Source organism: Hetaerina americana, unplaced genomic scaffold (assembly GCF_022747635.1).
Source record: "Hetaerina americana unplaced genomic scaffold, ioHetAmer1.1.p SCAF_12, whole genome shotgun sequence".
Taxonomy (NCBI): domain Eukaryota; kingdom Metazoa; phylum Arthropoda; class Insecta; order Odonata; family Calopterygidae; genus Hetaerina; species Hetaerina americana.
Window position 1 is genome coordinate 30,112,225 of NW_027286292.1, and position 20,413 is coordinate 30,132,637.

At 38.1% G+C, this 20,413-nt stretch overlaps 1 protein-coding gene across 2 annotated transcripts in view; it reads left to right on the forward strand.

Annotated features, from left to right (window-relative positions):
* The window catches only part of for (cGMP-dependent protein kinase for), a 175,603-nt gene extending 171,804 nt beyond the window's left edge, over positions 1-3,799 (forward strand). For both annotated transcript variants that reach the window (XM_071582842.1, XM_071582843.1), the window contains 2 exons: positions 2,400-2,462; positions 3,573-3,799. In XM_071582842.1, coding sequence (XP_071438943.1) covers positions 2,400-2,462; positions 3,573-3,738 — 229 coding nt within the window. In that variant the 3' untranslated portion in view covers positions 3,739-3,799. The remainder of the gene's footprint in view (positions 1-2,399; positions 2,463-3,572) is intronic.
* Positions 3,800-20,413: the final 16,614 nt, after the last annotated feature.

A 20,413-nucleotide genomic window follows, 5' to 3' on the forward strand; every position in this document is an offset into this window, starting at 1 on the left:
ATTTATGCCTTCATGTGGAAATAGAAAGTTTTCTTCTCTACCTTTTAACATGCAGAAAACTTCATTCCATATACACATGTGCAGCAGAAGCTCAGCTACTTCTTGAAAACTTGGTGAAAACTATACTTAAAAAAATTATTTGTCACTAATAATGGCAAACTAGAATGCATTGTTAATTCTGAAATGAGCATTTTATTTTCCTGACTGAGATAAAGTAAATTTTGTCATCTTCACAGTCACCTTCTTGAACATGGGGATGACAGGATTTATCATAACCCTAGTCATGGGAAGAAAAGTTATGGGGTGGAAATAGAGATGTGTTTTCCCCACTCCCATTGTGAATTTCATTTATTTGCCATCTTTTATTGTGATACATGATGTCCAAGTGAAAGAGAAATATGGGGAAAGCCTCTCCATTGACTATGGTCAATATAATAATGAGTCAGGTAAATAATAATTTATAAATGAGTCAGGGGATTGGAATAGTGTGGTGACTAGTATAAATGCCTTCCAACCGAGAGGGTCCGGGTTCAATTCCTGGAGGCGGCAGATCTTTTTAGTGGTATCATGAGTCATTCTTGAGGTGCTTTGTAGAGAGCACTTGTACGCCTTCAGTTAGATGGGATGTTTAACTGCGGACCCCTTGGCGCGCCTTTCATTAAGAGTTGGCTAATACCGATGCCGGGTTTCTCTCCACACTTCCTCAATTCCCAACCATCCTTTAAGGTGCAAATGACCTAAGCTGTTGGTTGCCTCCCCTAAAACTACTATAAATGAATCACCAGGATAGTTCTTTCATTAGTGCTTTGGCTTCCATTTTGAAGTCTCTGTCAGATTTTCAAGACATTTGGCATTGCAGCCATAGAAGCAACTTCCACTAGTCCAGATATTTTAACAAGATGGCATTTTTCCTTCTACGTATTTGATCACAAGTTAGCACAATTTTTGTGCATTACTAAAGCCATATTTAAATTTCAACCAGGGGCTGAGAATCGTCAGGGCCAATGATGCTGCTTCATAGTGAATAATTTTTTATCCAATGATTTCATTGAGGGTTGGGCTTGTGTAATGTATTACTTTTATTGTGTGTTTCATATTAGCAAGTTTTTTAAAATAATTTTTTAGTGATAGAATTATGGCAATTGTTAATAAAAATGATGAGATCAACGGTATTGAAATTCTGATTAGGAGAAGGGATCTCTAACAGTCTCCCTAGCATTGCAAAGAACACCACAAGTTTTCCAATGAAGAAATAGAATTGATCTTTGACAAATTAACTCTGACAAATGAAGAATATTGAGCCAGACATAATTTCTCTTAACCTGGGTGAATTTCATTTTGTCTTGAAAGGATTTCAACCAATTCGAAATATTTATTATCTTCTCCAAGCCAGTTCACCTGCATTGGATTTACAAAATGTTATGATTTTAAGAGTATGAATTCACTAATGGATAATTGAAATTAGTGGTCACAATCCTCTAGGTCATTCACAAGCAGGTAAGCTTTGGTCTGTGGCATTTAACTTTTATTATCATCCACAAATCACTGATGGACAATGTTCAGGTATAAAATTCTTTTGGAAAAGAAATGCGATGCATAAACAAGCTATAGAAAGAGAAAGAAGACTAGGAATACATGAGATAATTAGGCTATGCAGATAGGTGAACTTTCTGAACGTTCAGTAAGACTTTATCTACATTTTGTTAATGTTTCACCAGCAATAAATGTTTACTTTGCTCTTAAATTCATATATTATGCATCAATTCCACAGATAATGTAGACTTCAGGAGTAAATACACCCAAGGACAAAGATCTCATAGAACAGCTGAATGCTGTTGCTTGATATATTTGTCCTTAGGTGAATGACATTAGTGATGTTGCCACTGATATCATATAGTATCATAATTTGTGTGTGAAGGATTGATTAAGCAAAAGTACTTGAGTTTTGTCATAATTTAGTTTCAAATTGTTATTGTAGCACAATGATTTATGAAGTCTGTGTTGCAGTGGTAACTAATAATTTATGGGCACTAGCTACTGAACTCAATTAACATTTTGGTATCCTTATTCTATTCATGAAATCTACTGGCCAATAATGATAGTTAAACTTGTGCATGATACTGATTTTAAAGCATGGATGAACGAAGGAAAGCATGAATGTGGATTTCTGCAAAGTATCTACCCCAACCATCTCTCAAATACTGATTTTATGCTATTATAAATGTTTTCAATGATTTGTTTTGGAATATTCTTTCACAATCAATTATACTTTACTCTGGTTAAATATCCTTTTCTATCCTTATCAGGGGCCTACTACTATGTTGTGGATAGGTAAAATAGCATGTAATCATTAAGCGACTCATTATGGAAAATAAAATTTGACTAATTTGTTTTTCTAGAGACAATCCTGCTGAAAGGCTTGGTTATCAGAAAGGAGGAATCAGTGAAATACAGAAGCATAAGTATGTCTTTTATTTATTATATTAGTATGTACATGAAACATTTAAATTAAATGTAAAGTACATTTAAATTGAGCATAGTTGTTGTAGCAGTAAACATTTCAAAATTGAGTGATAAAAAGTCATTAGACTGAGTTATTTTTCAGATAGTAGTATAATTCTCTGGAATAGAATACTCCTGAAAATGACCATGTTTCATCTGTTCCTGTAATTTTGAACGATACCTGCTACTACAATTATAATTTGAAAGATTTGCCCAATTAAAGATTTATGTAAAAATGTTGGTTGTACTGCTACAGAACTTTCATATAAAATTTCATAGGGTTAAGGCCTGCCTGCACAATGCTGATCATATTTCCTTGTTTTTATCAATATTGGTAAAAATATTTGCTATTATTTCCGTGTTAGCCTCAAAATTATTTAACTGGAAAGATTTAGATACCAAAAACCCTGTTGCACATTTGAAAACCCTGTAATTTACTGTTAGCTCGGGTAAAGTGAGGATGAGACTTAAAATCTACATAATAAGGCTTTTTTACAATAATTGAATGAGATGAAATTTTCAGATTTAAACGTGATACAAATGGAAAGAGTTCTAAATTATATTTTAGTAGTTGTCAACTTTAAAATACCCATTTGTTACTGGTTACTTCATTGCTATGCTGAAGATTACACCTCGATGATTGTCAGTGATATTAGATAGAAAAAAGTATATTTAAATCGGAATAAATTCCTGGAACCAATGTAAGTTCAAATTTGTGTTCACATTAGAGCTCACTTTCACAGTATGTAGAAATTTACTTTAGCAAAAATCTGCTTGTTATTCAGAAAAAAAACTATGATAGCCATTATATGTCCTTTATTTACCAGCCTTGGAAAATAGGGCAGCTATATAAAAAAGTGGTATGATCCAAATGTATCCATAATTTATATTAACCCGCTGATATCAGTGAAGTTTGTGTATCAGTGAATTGTACAAAAATTCAAAGGATACCATTAATTATCATATTCCAGTATTTTTTGCCTTTGGGTCATTGTGAGCTGTTAGTAAGATTATGAATTTTGTTCTCATGATATTTTTTCTAATGTGCAAACTTATTTATTACATTTTAGGTGGTTTGATGGGTTCAATTGGGAGGGGTTGTTGAACCATACTCTCATTCCACCCATCATCCCAAAGATTAAGAATGTTGTCGACACGTCCAACTTTGATGACTATCCACCTGAAGCAGATGGATCTCCTCCTGATGATTTATCTGGCTGGGATGCAGACTTCTAATAGATATAATTGTAAAAAATTAAACTTTTATAAAAATTTAAATAAATTATACTTATTAAAAGGGTTTACAATTTTATTCCTAATGACCCTACCATTCCTAGTTTATTTCAGTATCTTTGGGCTCCTATTTTGATACTCCTGTTGATTTTTAAAAGGTCACATGATAAAATTATCAGAACAAAGGAACTATGATTAAATTTTAACAATCAAAACTGTTTAAAAGTATTTTCACATTGCATTAATTTAAAATGTTAAAATTATTTCTCTAAATGAATATTTTGCTTTACATGGAAGATAGCAGTACAAATTATGCTTTTTGCGATTGGTTTTGAACCTATTGAAGGCTGGTTTTGGTCTGTGCCAAATGACTATTAACCATATTTTCCAGCCCATAAAATGCACTGATTTTTCAGGTTAGAATTTACAGAAATATATGGATCAGACAGAAGGATCTAAATTTTAACAAATATTATGAAGCGAATGGAATTGCTACATTAAAGAATTAGCATCTCAATCAATGTTTAATAAGGCCAAGGGGGTAGACATAGGTTCTCCTAAATTACTTTCAAGTTTTGGGAAAATGTGGGAGGAAGAGTTTTTATGTACTAATTTGTAGCATTTATGAGAGAAAAATTTGGCCAGAAGACTTCGTCAGACCAGTGTTGGGTCCACTTCCTAAGGAAAGGTAGCTATTTGCAAGAACTACAGAACAATAAGTCTGATTTTGCATTAGGCCAAATTGATTCTCAGGAGCAAAAACAAGGATATGGAGAGCAGGGTAAATGAGAACCTGCTTAGGGGATGAGCAGTTTGTGTTCAGGAAGGGGATAGGCACTCATGATTTCATAGCAGCAATTAAATTCTAATAGAGAGGAAAAAAGATTTCAATCGGGATGTATTTTTGTTTTATAGATTTCAAAAGGCATTTGAAACAGTTAATTGGGTAGAATGAATGAATGTACTCCAGAAAATAGGAGTAGATAGGTGGGAAAGAAGACAAATTTGAAACCTGTACATATCTCGGGTTGCTCAGGTGTGAATGGGGGATGAGAGTCCGGATGGGTAGTGTTGGGAAGAGTAGTAAGGTAGGGTTGTTCATTATCACCTCTGCTGTTCAACATTCATGCGGAGGAAATTTTTAGCAACATGGGAAGAACAGGATATAAGAGTGAAAGTTTGTGGACAATTCATTAAATCAGTAAGGTTTGCTGATGATCAAGCTTTGGTTTATCAGTCTGCCAAGGGGCTGCAGCCATTGATGAGAGTACTGGAATGTCAGTGTGATATAACTTTTGATATGGAGAGTGGTTATGTATGACATGAAAAAATGGAGATTGAAGCAGGATGATAGGCATAGATAGGAGGCTTTTAAGATGTGGGTTTGGAGAAGGTGAAGTGGACCAAAAGGAAAACAAATTAAATGCAAGGTGGGAGAGGAGAGGGGAATGTTGAGAGAAAAAGGATCTGGAAAGATGGAAGCATAGTATATTGATTGGCAATGGGATGTTGAAGACTGTGATAGAGGGGAGAATGTTTGGCAAGCAAGGAAAAGCATTCCAAAGAAACTGTGGGAGATGCCGCAACAGTAACTTTTAACGGAGTCATCCGCTAATGTGCATTTCAATGCAACAATTTCAGAGCGTAAAAATCATTCGAATGATTTTTACGCTCTGAAATTGTTGCATTGAAATGCACATTAGCAGATGACTCTGTTAAAAGTTACTGTTGCGGCATCTCCCGCAGTTTCTTTGGAATTTGTCAAAGGGAAAACACCATAAGTGTTTAAAGTTGGCTTTAACCTCATGGACAGTGGCGCCTCGCGCATGACTACGAATGCATGTGACATTGTATGTACGGTATTTCGTCATAACATCTAGTTCCTTTAAAAGCCCCAAAATTTCAGAGTTTAAGAGGACGCCTCGGTAGCTTAAGTGGCTAAAGCACTCGACCGGATATTGAGGGATCTGGGTTCGGGTCCCAGTCAAGGCGAATGATTTTTACGCTCTGAAATTGTTGCATTGAAAGGAAAAGCATGATTAGGGTAGGGAAGTTGTAATGAAGGGAAGAAGGAAGTATGGGGGGTTAAAGATAAGCTTATTATAGAGTAGAACGATGGGTTGTGTTTGTTTGGAGAGATAAGAGAATTATTTGGTAGCTTGTGTCTATCCAAAACCTACCTAAACTGGTAGATTACCTATAATAATAAACGTTTATTCTTTGTAGAATACCAGAAATTCATCACAGCTGCTACATAGTTTTTGCAGCTATTTTCACTTTCCTCGTACAAATTGTCATTCATCTTTACTTCCATGTAGCTTGTTAATAATCCTGCAGTTTAAAAAAATCATTATGATAGTCTCATTTTAAACTTTCTGCTGGTAACTTTTTCAACCAATCACAAACACTAGAAATTGACTGTCATTTCATTCTTCCGATTGGTATGACAAAATGAATTGTACCTTATAACCTATCTTTCATATTCGAGAGGTAGTTTTTGTGATATTATAGCATTTGTAAGAATACAGAGAAAATTTCTCCTCATGAGTCGCTTGCCCCCTGATGTTGTCCTAGAAACAACTGAAATAAAATTATCTATTGTTTATTTTCTTGCCACAATTAAAGTCAGTTTTGTTGGAACAGTAATCCTATTCTTCCAATGATTTAGTATCCAGTTTTTAACTTGTTTCTCAAGCTTTATATATTCATGAGCTCCTAAATATCCAGTTTCCTATTTTATCAAGAGAGATGTGTATAAGCAGAGGGGTGACATCCCCTGGGATTTATTTGGGAATTTTTTAGGAAGCACTTTCAAGGAAATATTAAGGCTTAATTACTTACTACTAGCTATAAATCGCAATATTATGGCAACTTGAATGAATACAACCATTTCCACTCCTGATGCAGGAAAAATACGTAATAGTAAGCATTTTTCCAGGAAATATGTTTTTGGGTAATAGGTGGAAGTTATACCAATATAAGGTTTGTATGGAAAGAATCGGGAAAAAGAAAAATAAATTAATTTCAGCTATTGCCTTCACATTCTTCGAGGTACATCCCTTGAGCATTGGCACATTTTTGCCAGCCAATCTTCCACGACTAGAAGGCTCCCAGGTAGGAGGATTCCAGAAGGTCCTTAAGGGTACCTGTGCAAGCTTCTTTCTTCAAGCTTCTGCTTCGTTTTCAAGCTTCTTCTTTTACTTAGGGTCTAATGCTGGTGTCCTTTGAGGGAGGATTTCACTTTTGGGAATAGGAAATAGTCTGCTGCTGCCAAGTTGGGACTGTAAGGGGGTCGGGGAATTGTTGCAATGCCGTTGCCAAAGGTTTTCGCAAGCTCAGTCAGCTCTGGTCTTGGTCATCCGTCAGGACCTTTGGGGAAAGTTTAGCACAGATCATTCACATCACCAAATGCTCAGTGATAATGGTTTGCACTATCATCTTATCAATGCCAATATGATCTGCAATCATGCAGACACTTAAGTGATGGTCTGAATTCATCTCTTCACATGCACGTTGTCGCAGGTTCTTGACGTTGCACCGCGTCACTTGACTGGAGCCTACAAGAAACATGATATGGCCCAAACCAATGCTAGCAGGTGATTGGTGCTTGATGCATTTTCAAGGTCAGACCCCTCACCACCAGGTCTGCTTGGTGTGAGTGTGCTGTGATGTACAGTCATGCCAGAAAAAATTGTTCCTGATACTTTTTATACCAACCTTGTGTACTGACAACCCATGAGATGCAGGCTGATTTCACAGTGTAGAAGCATTAACTGAAATAACAAGGAAGGAGTGTTAGCAGGATATCAAGAAAATTGTGAATGATGGATTGGAGCAGGATACTATTGAGGAAAAATTGGGATGTATCAGAAAAGGAAAATTGGAAATTACAAAAGAAACAATATGAACTGTTATTAGGAAAAGGACAAGGAAACCATGGATTACGGTTGAGATGATTAGAAAGATAGATAAGAGGAGAAAATGGAAGAATGTAAATTCAAAGCTAGGTAAAAGAAAGTTAAAAGAGTTCAATAATAAATTGAGATTGGTAATATATAGAGCAAAAGAGGGTAGTGGAAGACGCAGTGCGAGGATATAGAAAATTTTCACAGGAAGGGTGAAATTGGTGTGCTATACAAGTACAGCATAGTAAAATCACTATCGGGAAGTAAGAAGAGAAGATCTGTGCTAACAATTAGAGATTGCTTGAACCTCTTGGACCATGGTAAAAGTTACCCAAATTCTTTAGAATAGGTGATTACTGGTGACGAGGCATGGGTCTTTGAGTAAGACTCATGTATAACCCCTTTGAGTACCATTTTGAATGAATGGATTATGTCAGAGAGGCCATGCCAAAGTGTCTGAACAAGGGGTTTGCTGATGCCTCTACTTTGATCTGTAATAAATTTTGTCCTCAGATTTATTTTACTAATTTATGGGACCACCTTGTATGAGGTAGGAATCTGGCCGGAAGACTTTGTGAGATCAGTTTTAGTTCCTATTCCGAAAAAGGTAAAGGTTACATCATGTGAAGACTACAGAACAATAAGTTTGGTATCCCACGCAGCTAAAGTTGTTCTCAGGATCATAAACAAAAGGATAGAGAGTTGGGCAAATGTTTACTTAGGGGATGATCAATTTGGGTTTAGGAAGGGGAGAGGTACACGTGATGCCATTGCAGTAATGAGATTATTAATCGAGAGGAATATAGAATACAACCAGGAGGTATTTGCCTGTTTCGTAGATTTCGAGAAAGCGTTTGATAGAGTGAATTGGGAAAAACTAATGAGTATAATACAGAAAATAGGATAAGATTGGAGGGAAATGAGGCTAATTCGCAACCTGTACATGTCTCAGACTGCACAGGTGCGAGTTGGGAACGGGGAGTCCGGTTGGGCAGTGTTAGGAAGAGGTGTAAGGCAGGGTTGCCCATTATCACTGTTGCTGTTCAACCTGTATGTAGAGGAAATGATTAAAGAGGCATGGGAAGAACTGGATGTAGGAATGAAAGTGGGCGGGGAATTCGTAAAATCAGTTAGGTTTGCTGATGACCAAGCTTTAGTTTCTTAGTCAGCCAAGGGGTTGCAGGCATTGCTGAGCGAATTGGAAATTCAGTGCGACAGGTATGGGATGAGAATCAATATTAATAAGACAAAGGTTATGCGATTTTCTAGAAAGAAAAAGGCTAAGCTAAACATTAAAATAGGAGGGCAAAAACTAGAGCAGGTAGAACAGTTTACGTATATCGGAAGTGTTTTGGACCAACACGGTCAAAGTAGTTAGGACGTAAGGAGAAGAATTTCGCAAGGCAAAGAGGCTTTCACAAGGAGGAGGGAGTTGATTACAGGAACCTTGAGTAGGGATGTTAAGAAAAGACTTGTTAAAACTTTGATATGGAGCGTAGCTAACTTACGGTGCGGAAACGTGGTCATTGAAGCAGGAGGATAGACGTAGACTGGAGGCTTTTGAAATGTGGGTTTGGAGAAGGTTAAATGGATAGAGAAGAAAACAAATGAGGAAATACTTGGTATGGTGGGCGAAGAGAGGGGTTTGTTGGGAGAAATCCTGTGGAGGCAGGAAAAGTGGATGAAGGCGGTATTGACTGGCAGTGGGATGTTGAAGACTGCAATAGAGTTCTTATTAAAAAATGTATAGAATGGATGTGAAGAAAAAATGTATGGAATACATGTGAAGACTATAGAGTAATAAGTTGGATGAGGTTTTCAGGATCATCAACAAAAGGATGAAGGGCAGGGAAAATTGTTAATTAGGGGATAACCCGTTTAGTAAGGGGTAATACTTTTAATTTAATAAAGGGGTTTAGTAAGGGGAGAGGCACATCTGATGCCATTGTAGTAATGGGATAACTAATAGAGAAATGTAAATAGAGATGTAATAGAGAGATGTAAATGTAGAGTACAATCAGGGCATATTTGCCTGTTTTGTAGATGTGGAAAAGGCATTTGATTGAGTGAAGTGGGAAAAACTAATGAATATAATACAGAAAATTGGAATAAATTGGAGGGATTAGAGGCTAATCCGCAACCTATACTTGTCTCAGACTGCTCAGGTGCGATTGGGGCACGTAGAGTTGAGATGGGCAGTGTTAGGAAGAGGAGTGAGGCAGGGTTTTCCATTATCACCTGTACTGTTCAACGTTTATGTGGAGGAAGTGATCAAAGAGGCATGACAATAACTGGAGATAGGTATGATAGTTGGCGGGTGATTCATTAAATCTGTTAGGTTCGCCTGTGACCAAGCTCTAGTCAGTCAGCCAGTCAAGGGGTTGAAATCATTGCTTAATGAATTAGAAATTCATTGCGATAGATTTGGATCAGAATAAACGTAGTGAAAATAAATGCTATGCGGTTTTCCAGAAAAAAAGGCTGTTTTACGTTAAAATAGGGGGTAAAAACTAGAGCAGGGGAACAGTGTACTTACGAGGTCTGTTCAAAAAGTATCGCGACTTTTGTGTTTTTTCAAAATTTATTTATTTATTCATGAATATCTATTTTCTCCCCTTCATAGTAATCCCCATTAGATATTATACAGGTACCGTGCAATAAGTTTCGTGACTGGTTCGCTGTAGCCTCAACGGAGCGGTGGATGCGGGTCCAACCGGTTGGCTCGGTAGAGGGGTCCCCCACCACTCAGGCGCACTTAAGTTCAGTCGCCTCCGGGCATTCGTTGAGACAAGAGGTGGATTTTTGTGACGTGTGATTGCTTGTGGTGTCGTCACGCCAGCATGGAGCGCACCGTCGAGCAACGCTATGCTGTGAATGTTTGTTTTAAACTCGGGAAATCCACGTCGGAGACCCTTAAACTCATTAAACAGGCTTATGGGGATGATGCCCTAAGCCGCACAAGAGTTTTTGAGTGGCACAAAATGTTTAAGGAAGGCCAGGATCTCGTCGAAGACGAGCACCGCGTCGGACGCCCGACGACCGCGCGAACCGATGCTCAGGTGGCCTAAGTGAAAAACGTTTTGGACACTGACAGGCGTTTAAACATTGTCCTTTCAGTGAGGAGACCGGCCTTCCAGTCGGAACTGTCCACACCATTGTAGCAGAGGATCTTGCGAAAAGGAAAGTGTGCGCGAAACTGGTGCCGAAAGCCCGTCAGTCAGGCGAGGAACAAAAACTGTCGCGGGTGGAAATTTCGCAAGAAATTTTGGACTGCGTCCAGGAAGATGAAGATAATGCCTCAAAGGATAGCTCAAAAGAAGCTCAAAGGATATCGGTTCGACTCCATCGAGGCGGTTCAAGCGGCGACGACAAAGGCTCTCAACAGTATTCCGGAAACCGACTTCCAGCAGGCTTTTGACGAGTGGCAGACGCACCGAACTAAATGTATCGATGCAGGAGGAATGCATTTTGAAGATTATTAAATAATTGTAATGATAACTGCAATACATTTTGATTTTTGGAACCAGTCCTGATACTTATTGTACGGACCCTGTGTATTTGTGCCAACGTTTTTTCCAATCCTCAAAGCACTTCAAAAAATCACTTTTTGTGTTCTTGTTCAGCTCTTCTTCGATGCAGCCTTTATCTCGTCAATCGTAGTGTAGCGTCGTCCTTTCACGGGCTTCTTCAGTTTTGGGAACAAGAAATGCTCACTGGGGGCCAGATCTGGGGAAAACGGTGGCTGCGGAATCATTGGTGTGTTGTTTTTGGCCAACAATTCGCGCACAAGTAACGATGTGTGAGCAGGGGCGTTGTCAGTGCAAAAGCCAATTTTTGTTCTTCCACAAATCCGGGCGTTTGTGAGGGATTATTCCCGCGAATTGCGAATTGCGCATAGCTTGCAGGTAATATTCCTTTTTTACCGTTCTACCCTGCGGCAAGAACTCATGATGCAACACGCCACTGCCATCGAAGAAAACTGTAAGCAAAAATTTCACATTCGACCGTACTTGGCGCGCTTTTTTCAGTCTTGGCTCGTGCTGCAGCTTCCATTGGGATGATTGAGCTTTATTTTCCACGTCATAACCATAAACCCTTGATTCGTCACCAGTTATGTCCCTCTGGGGCAAATTTGGGTCGTCGCGGACAGAGTCCAACACCTCATTAGCAATGTTAATGCGTTGCTGTTTTTGGTCGAAATCGAGCAATTTTGGTACGAATTTCGCGGCGACCCGTGTCATGCCCAAATAATTGTTAAAAATCGAATGGCACGAGCCAATCGATATATTTACGTCCTCAGAGACTTCTCTAACAATGATTCGATACTATTTTCTTCACTTCATCAATGTTTTCGTCTGTCGTTGACGTGCTCTTCGTCCTTCACATCTTCTCGGCCCTCTGAGAACATTTTGTACCACCGATAAACGTCACCTCGCTCCATATGCCACAGTCAGCATTCGGAATGCGTCCGCGCACTTAATTTCGTTTTTCACCCAAAATTTGATACAGATTCTTTGATCCATTTTTTGGAACAGGCAAAAATCGAAGGCAAGCCAAAACACGTCCAAGCAAAACAGCTGTCAACAATTAACTGAACATATAAAATGGCAGACCTTTTCGGCATAAGTGAAAGACATACCTGTAAGCACCAACATAACGCCACAAAAAAATCAAAAAATTAAATATACGTAACCCGCGATTCAAAATTCGCGATACTTTTTGAACAGACCTCGAGCGTCGGTAGTGTGTTGGACTAACATGATCAAAGTAGTAGGGACATAAGGAGAAAGATTGCGTTAGAAAGAAGCTTTCACAAGGAGGGAGTTGAAGACAGGGACGTTAAGGAACATGTTAAGAGTAGGCTTATTAAAACTTATATATGGAGCGTAGCTATATACGGCGCGGAAATATGGTAATTGAAGCAAGTCCATAGGCTTAGATTGGAGGCTTTAGAGTTCTGTGTGAGGAGAAGGATGGAGAAGGTTAAGTGGGTTGAAAGTGAAACAAATGAGATGTTGCTAGTTAGGGTGGGGAGGGGAGAGGATTTTTGGCAGAAATTGGATGAAATCGGAAAAAATGGATGCAAAGCATATCGATTGACAATGAGATGCTGAAAACTGTGATAGTGGGACAGAAATAGGATAGGGATATTGAATGGAATGAAGTGAGGAAAGAAGTATGTGGAGATGAAGAGGGACTTGTTATAGAGTAGGATGTTGGCTTGTGTTTTTTTAGTAGAGACAAGATTGTGCGGTTGTGTCCATCCAAAACCTACCTTAACCGGAAGAATACCTATAATAATAATATCTAAGAGAGAAGGGTTGTGTAAAGAAGGCATGTATTATTACTCATTGTGTAGATTACTCTTATATAATGAACTCCGGTGCACAAGTATACGCCTCTAATAGCCTAAACCAATCTGATAGTAAAATTCAGATCATCAATCTGACAATGAATTTCAGCACACTGAGGATTATGGTGCACAGACTGATGCATACTTTTCCCAGAACTCACCAGATAAATATCAGTTGCAATAGGTTGAATCATTTTCAACTCACATGCACGTGTGAGTGGAAGGGGATGCATCCGGTGTATGTATATGTATGTAAGCGTTCGTGTGTAATCAAACAAGGGAATCTGAATGCGTCAATGTTTATGAATGCAGGATGAAGGCGACGGCATCCTCCAGTCGGCAGAAATTAAACATAACTCACTGCTATTCTAAATGGAATGATTATACTTAAAAAGAAAAGTAGGGCGGTTCAATATGTACCCGTGTTAGAAATGAAGAAACCATTTTTTTTTATATTTTTTTTTCAACATAGTCCCCTTTTAGAAAGATACACTTCTCCCAACGTTCCGGCCATTCTTTTAACCCCTCCAAAAATAGGATTTGTCGAACTCTAAAATACGCCTCTGTCTCGGCGATAACTTACTCGGTTGAGCTAAATTTTTTTCCCGCGAGCCATTTCTTCATGTTAGGGAATAAGTCGCAGGGAGCCAGATCGAGTGAATACGGGGGGTGCGGCAGCAATTCATAACGTAGTTCATGCAGTTTTCGAAGTTGACAGCCGGATCAGCTTGTTGTCCACCGTGAGCAATCGCGGCACCCATCGGCCCGACAATTTTTTCATCGCCAACTTATCATGTAAAATATTAATTGCCGTTCCGGTTGACACACCCATGGCCTCTGCTACTTCGCGCACTTTCGTTCGTCGATCAGCGAGAATCATGGCGTGGACTTTTTGAATGAAATACCTCGGTCACCACGTCTGCCGGGCGTCCTGGTTGCTCCTCATCAAAAACAGATGTTCGCCCACGTTTAAATTCGTTGAAACAATATCTAACTGTGGTCATAGATGGCGAAGTGTTCCCATAAACAGCATCCAACTTTGCTTTTACCTCCTCGCATTTCTTCCCATCCAAAAACAAAAAGCGAATTACCGAACGATAGTGCTCTTTTTCCATCTTAGCGAAAATCACGAAACACGTCTTACTCGAATGGCTGACAAATCCAAACTAACCTTTAAATCAGTCTGAAATTTGTTTCATCGTCGTTCGATAGATTGTAGCACACGATGATAACATAAACATCCCTCAGGAACGCCCTTTGTCTTCAAACACGGGTACTTATTGAACCTCGTAATTGCACTGATGCACACGATGCACACTCAGTATTTCACGTTAAATTTGTCAATCCGTAACACACGCTATCTTTTGTTCACTTCCGATTCTTCTCTCTTAGGATTGGTTGTCGACAAGTTATTAACTGTAACCAACTTTTCCAGTAAGCCAACCAGTGGACAAAATTTTAAACCAATGAAAACAATGCTGAGGAAAGGACAAATAACGAAAATGGTGACTGAAGCTATTCAAAAGTGAGTAATTGTCTGTCGTGCTGCTTTCAATATCCAACCTGTCAATGCGGAAGAAGTCGGGAGACGCTTAGTTTTATACTCTTCAAATGCGTTACACTCAGAAAACGAGTGAGCCTTGGTGAAAGGTATGGGTCTTGTGCATTCAGTTTGAAAATGGCCGCGCCAATGTTTGCGACGAGGACCGCAGTGGTCTGCCTAGCCTTGTGGCAGACAAACTGACAGGGAAAATCAACGAAAAAATTCGTAAAAATTGCTGATTTACGATCACGGATCTCTCGCTGGACATGGTTGGCAACATAGCGCTTTGAACGTGGCGCAGAATCGCATGATGATGTAAATAAGTGGCTAAAATGTAAGGCGGTTGATTTTTTTCACAGACGAAATTGAAAAACTTATATGTGTCGTTATGATAAATACCTCAATTAGAATGGTGACTATTCAGGAAAAATTTTCAGAATGTGCCCTGTTAATGTATATAATAAAACTTTGTCTTGTCTCTTGGTTTATATTTTTTTTATTTCAAAACATAAGTTACTTTCTGGACAAACTTCGCGGACAACTCGTGGGAATTTCTATTGCAGCGTACATTTAACAGTTCGTAGTGAGCAGAGTAGAATAACCACCGTCTGCACACCACCATAGTATGATGCGAACTGAGTTTGGGGATGTTTAGACGCCAAGATGGTGGCTCTAGCCCTACCCACCGCCACGCTAGGGCAAAACGTAAGTTACTTTCTTGACAGCCCTCGGCTGATCAGTACTTTGAACTGGGCATTTTTCATAATTGACATTTCGGATTAATCGATTCCTTCATGAGGGAAAATATTAATTATGGAAACCCAGACTCTTCACTGAAGGTTTTCTACCCATTTATCCGCTCTGGCTTATTAACCTCATGTCAACGCGGATTAGATATGAAGCAAATGAATTTATTGATCTATTGCCCTGAATAAATGGGGTGGGCTAATCTGTCGCCTTGTCAACATTCATTGAGGAGGCCTTGGAGAGGAACTAAAACGGGGTAATAGCATTGTATCTCCATAATTTGCACCTCTTCATGCTCACACTTTCAAAAACGTGTATGATTAGAAGAAATCTCCTATTGTCGCAATCCCGTCTTGTTGTATCTCTTGAGAAAGTTCTCGATGCAACCTGGAATAAGAGTTTAAACCTAGAGTTTTAATGATATAGGAGTACGTTGCCGTTTCTTCGTGTGTGTGGTCACACTTGTTTTTCAGGCAAATTGTGAGAGAGGACGTTATACACTAAAAAGTAAGATTCAATTATTGCGCTGAGCTAAACGTGCTCTACCCCAATGCAGTGCTCTACTCCAATCTTCGTTAGCTCGGTAATTAACGCATATTATTGTAGTTTATTATTACAATGAACTTTAATAACAAATGTAAATGTTTTAACAGAACCAAAACTATAATATCTGATTTATTTAATGGATATTTGTGACACTATTTAATCCATGAATACATTTATTATAATTTGTATTCTACCGGTCAAATTGGGTTTTGGACAGACCTAGCCAATGAAATAAATATATTTGCCTTTCGTAATAAAACACGCAATCTATCATTGGGCACTAGAGGAAGTCCATCTTTAATTCTGCATACGAGTTCTTCTTTCCTACCATCCTTCTATTGAAAATACCTATCCCATTACTTCCCCTTACTCTTTTACCTAGCAGTCTTCCCTCTACCACAGTTTTAAATATCGTGTTCCCAATTTAAACGCTCTGAGTAGATCTTTACAACCTCCTTTGGATTGCTCTAAAAATTCTCTATCCAACCTATCATTGCGTAATAACCTAAAATAAATAATTCTCATAAAAACCATAAATAGAGTTCCAACTGCTCTAGGGAAGCAAGAATAAAATATTTTAATCATCACACAGACATATCGACTTAATTTTTCCCATGTATACAATGTTATCCTGATATTTTCTTTATCATTTTCAGAAATTAGTGAAACCTTATGGCACAGATACGATTTTCACACAATCTTAAGGAATGGTGCTCCTATAACTTTATCTTATTTTTAATTAATAAATCATTCAACTAAGCCTACTATATCGGAACGCTTCTGACACATGCATTTTACTTGAGATTTTTTATTGCGATTTACTAAGCAATGAGAACCATCTTAACCGCAATGTCAGAGATTTGAAGCACACTCATTAACAATGGGAGTGGCCAAAACATTGTGATTGAACCGTTTCCGCAAGGCTTCGCTCGTCATCAAGCTCACGTGAGAAAATTCTTGTGCGATACGAAGGAACCTTCTACACTTACCTGTGCGCCGCGTAGTATCTCTGGAGGAAAAGCCTCCAAAGATTTTGCTGAATGTTTCGTAATACTGGCTTTATATCCCGGTGAAGGTTGAATGAGAACGATTAACACCTTAAGAAATGACGAAACACTATATTGCTTTGAAAGGAACAACACTATTCTATTTGATACATCAGAGAGATGGAGTAATGCATTATTTTTGGTATCCACATAATATTAAAATGGTTTTCCTTAATTATATCAAAATTGAAACTAGACAAAGAGAAGGTATTCAAGTAGTTAGGAATTTATTGCAGTATATGGGAGTTTCCAAGTAGCCAATAGTTTTTCTTTGGCAGTGTAGTGTAACAATGAATGATTTCATTCTTTGAAGTGTCACAATTGTAGTAAAGTAGGATAAAGGTAATCATTCATGAAAGAAACTTCTTAGGTTATAATTTTTTATATTTGCAGATATAAGTTATTTTTTGGCATTATAGAAGCTCAAATCTATTTTTTGGCTAAAGAGAGTTATACTGGTGAATGCTTACAATATGCTGTCACTACCTAGAGAAGAAGAGGAGAGGTAGTTTCATTCGTGTTGCGTCAAATACCAGGACAAAATATGTCCTCACCAATGATAATTAGGGAATACTTGTGTGAATCAGATAATGTTATCGTAATAATACATTTTGTAATCTAGGCTGCATTCGTATACAACCTTCCGTAAACAGCTTGTAGTATCACAATTGCTTGTAAAATTGTATGTTTCGAGTAAAATAAGAAAGATTATACTGCCTTAGGTAAGTTTGTAGTGAGATATGTTTTAAAAATCAGAAGCAACAAATGTTATTGTTATTTACGGAATGTATCTGGTTTTAGGAATTTGTCCAGAAAAATGTCTTAAGAAAAAAATCAATAAATATGTAACGTAATACTTTCTTCAAATAGCAGAAATACTATATATTTTCTGTAAACTATATTCATGTTTAAATTAGTGTCCAGCTTTCTATAACATATTCTGTTTTTATAAGGAACAAAAAGTTATCAAGTGTGATGGTTATGACTATGGAATTAACAGTGTCAGCACATTAACCTAATTGATGTCATGAAATACCAAATGATTGGAAGCAAGCACAACTCTCCTTACGAAAATACAGGACAAATTAAAAAAAAACATTTTAGGTTAACAAAATCAAACAATAATTGATTTGAATCTTGGGCATTATTATAAAATACTACATTTCTAATATCATTTACTGGCATTGTGAAATCCAGAGAAAATGAGCACATTCTCACAAACCACAGAGTAGAGAGTGGTTCTAGATTTGGTCTTGAAAAATTTAGAGAACGAAGATATTCATCGTTAAATATATATTTAGTTCTAAATTTCCTATGAAACTTATTTTCGTTAATAATTCAATGTTAAAAGACAAAAAACCTATTGTAATCATTCAAAACGTACAGGGTCAGTCTCAAAAAGGAAGGCAATGATTTTTTTCGGCCGACGCGGACGACTGAAGTGTGAGCGATTTCAGGCAGAAAAGGTGGTGGTAGTTGTTTGGAAAGCAAAGCGACCCGCGTCAGTTATCTATGGGCCGTTACAGTGTCCGGGATTCCGCGGGACTGTACCCCAGGGTCCCTTCGCGGGTTGCGTCTCGAATTCACAGCGTACCCTCCAATGGAGTAAGGATACGCGATAACATTTTGTGTTCTAATCGGCAAATTGCATTCGGGAAACGAAGAAAGTGCTGAGGAAATTTATTCCACTGGCACGAGATACTCCGGGAGGGCAGAGAGGATGCTGACGACGAAGAACACTCTGGACGTCCGTTAACGACACAGTGCGACGAAAATACGCAATAAATGTGAGGCGTGCTCCATTTTGATCGACGCCAGAGTGTCTGATGTAAGCAGAGGAGTGCAATATTTCCTACTATGTTTATGATCACTATATGTACTGATTACTACGTTTATGGTTGTATAAGGCAGTCAATGTAATAAATAATTATATATCAATACGGTCAAATTGATTTAGTTTACTTTAATGCGCAAATATCCATTATGCTACGTTTTTCTAAAATAAATTTATGTGAACAAAACGTTTTTTCATTTTCCATGCTGCCTTTTAAAATGCATTTTAATATTTCAATGTGATATTATGCTCACAGATAGTTTTTTACAAAAATCGAAAAATAAATTCTTTTAAAAGATTGTGAATATTAAACAAATAAAATTGAACTTTGAATTTATGCATGTACAACTATTCATACTCTGTTCCCAATCATCATTATAATTGTTATCGTATTACTGTGGCACAATTATCTAGTCACCGAAATTGGGATTTTTTCTAAAAATACACTTAAATACACGTTTATTTATCATTATTTTATTTTATTATTTATTATCTTCATTATGGTTCGATTCCCAGTTGCGCTTCTCTGGCCGCCATCAGCTTCATTCAAGCTGTGCTATTTTTCGAGTACCAGATTTTCTTTGGAAAACATAATGGGCTTAGTACTGGTCTATTAAATTTAACAAAAACAATTGTAGCAGATCAAAGTAAAAATTACTAAAATTCTTCAAAATGGCACTCATGTCCATCGACACAACGATGCTAGCGACTCGCGGTACCGCCATTAGCGGTACACTTCCCGGATGGGGTCGACAAGAACCTCGTTCAGTCACCTGGTCACGACCCCTCTCACGTTATCCAACATTCCAAATTTGTTGCTTTTCCATGTCCTTTCAATTCAAGGGAGCAAAAGAAAACTGGGCGGTGCTACATCGCGGCTATAGGTCACTTTCATAGTGGTCGAAAATATCATGTGAGAGACACGAGCGGCCTTCCGATCTTCCGGTATTACCTTGCGAACTCTCTTGGCAGGAGCCTTTACCATGACTAAATTTTCCATTAAACGGTACATGTTTTTATATTTCTAAATATATTCTCGAAAAAATCTGGAACCGCTACTATCACTATGGTTTTTAAGAATGTTTTCAGATTCGCTGTGCTTCATATTGCTATTAAATAATATTATACAGCATCTGCACTAAAATTAGTTGGATTTATTTTTTCCCAGGTAGACGGAGGAACGGGTGGCGGTTTCTCTGGCTGTTTCAAGGGAGGGAAGTCCCAGGAAAGGCTGGAGTTTGGTGGAAGTGTGCTCCCAATATTTGCAGAGAGCGGATTATTCGTTTGCGAAACTACTACAACGCGACATCGTCACGATCCGTCATGAACCTGTTATTAGAACAACGTTACGCCAATAAGTTTTGCGTGAAACTGAGAAAAACCGGGAAAGAGATTCATGACATACTCAAGGCAGCTTATAGTGATAACGCTATGGGTAGATCGGGTGTTTTTGAGTGGCACAAGTTGTTTGGGGAGAGTAGAGAAGATTTTGAAAACGCCAAACGTTCAGGATGCCCTTCTACCTGAAAAAGTTACTAAAATCTTGCAAGAGTGAAGCATTTGTTGTACAGGGATCGAAAGATTAAGTGTTTTTACGGTTTCTGATGGACTTGGTATCCCTAAAAGTGATGTGTATAGACTTGTGACTGAAAATATGGGCATGAGAAATGTATGTGCGACGTTGGTGCCGCAAGTGCCCTCGGA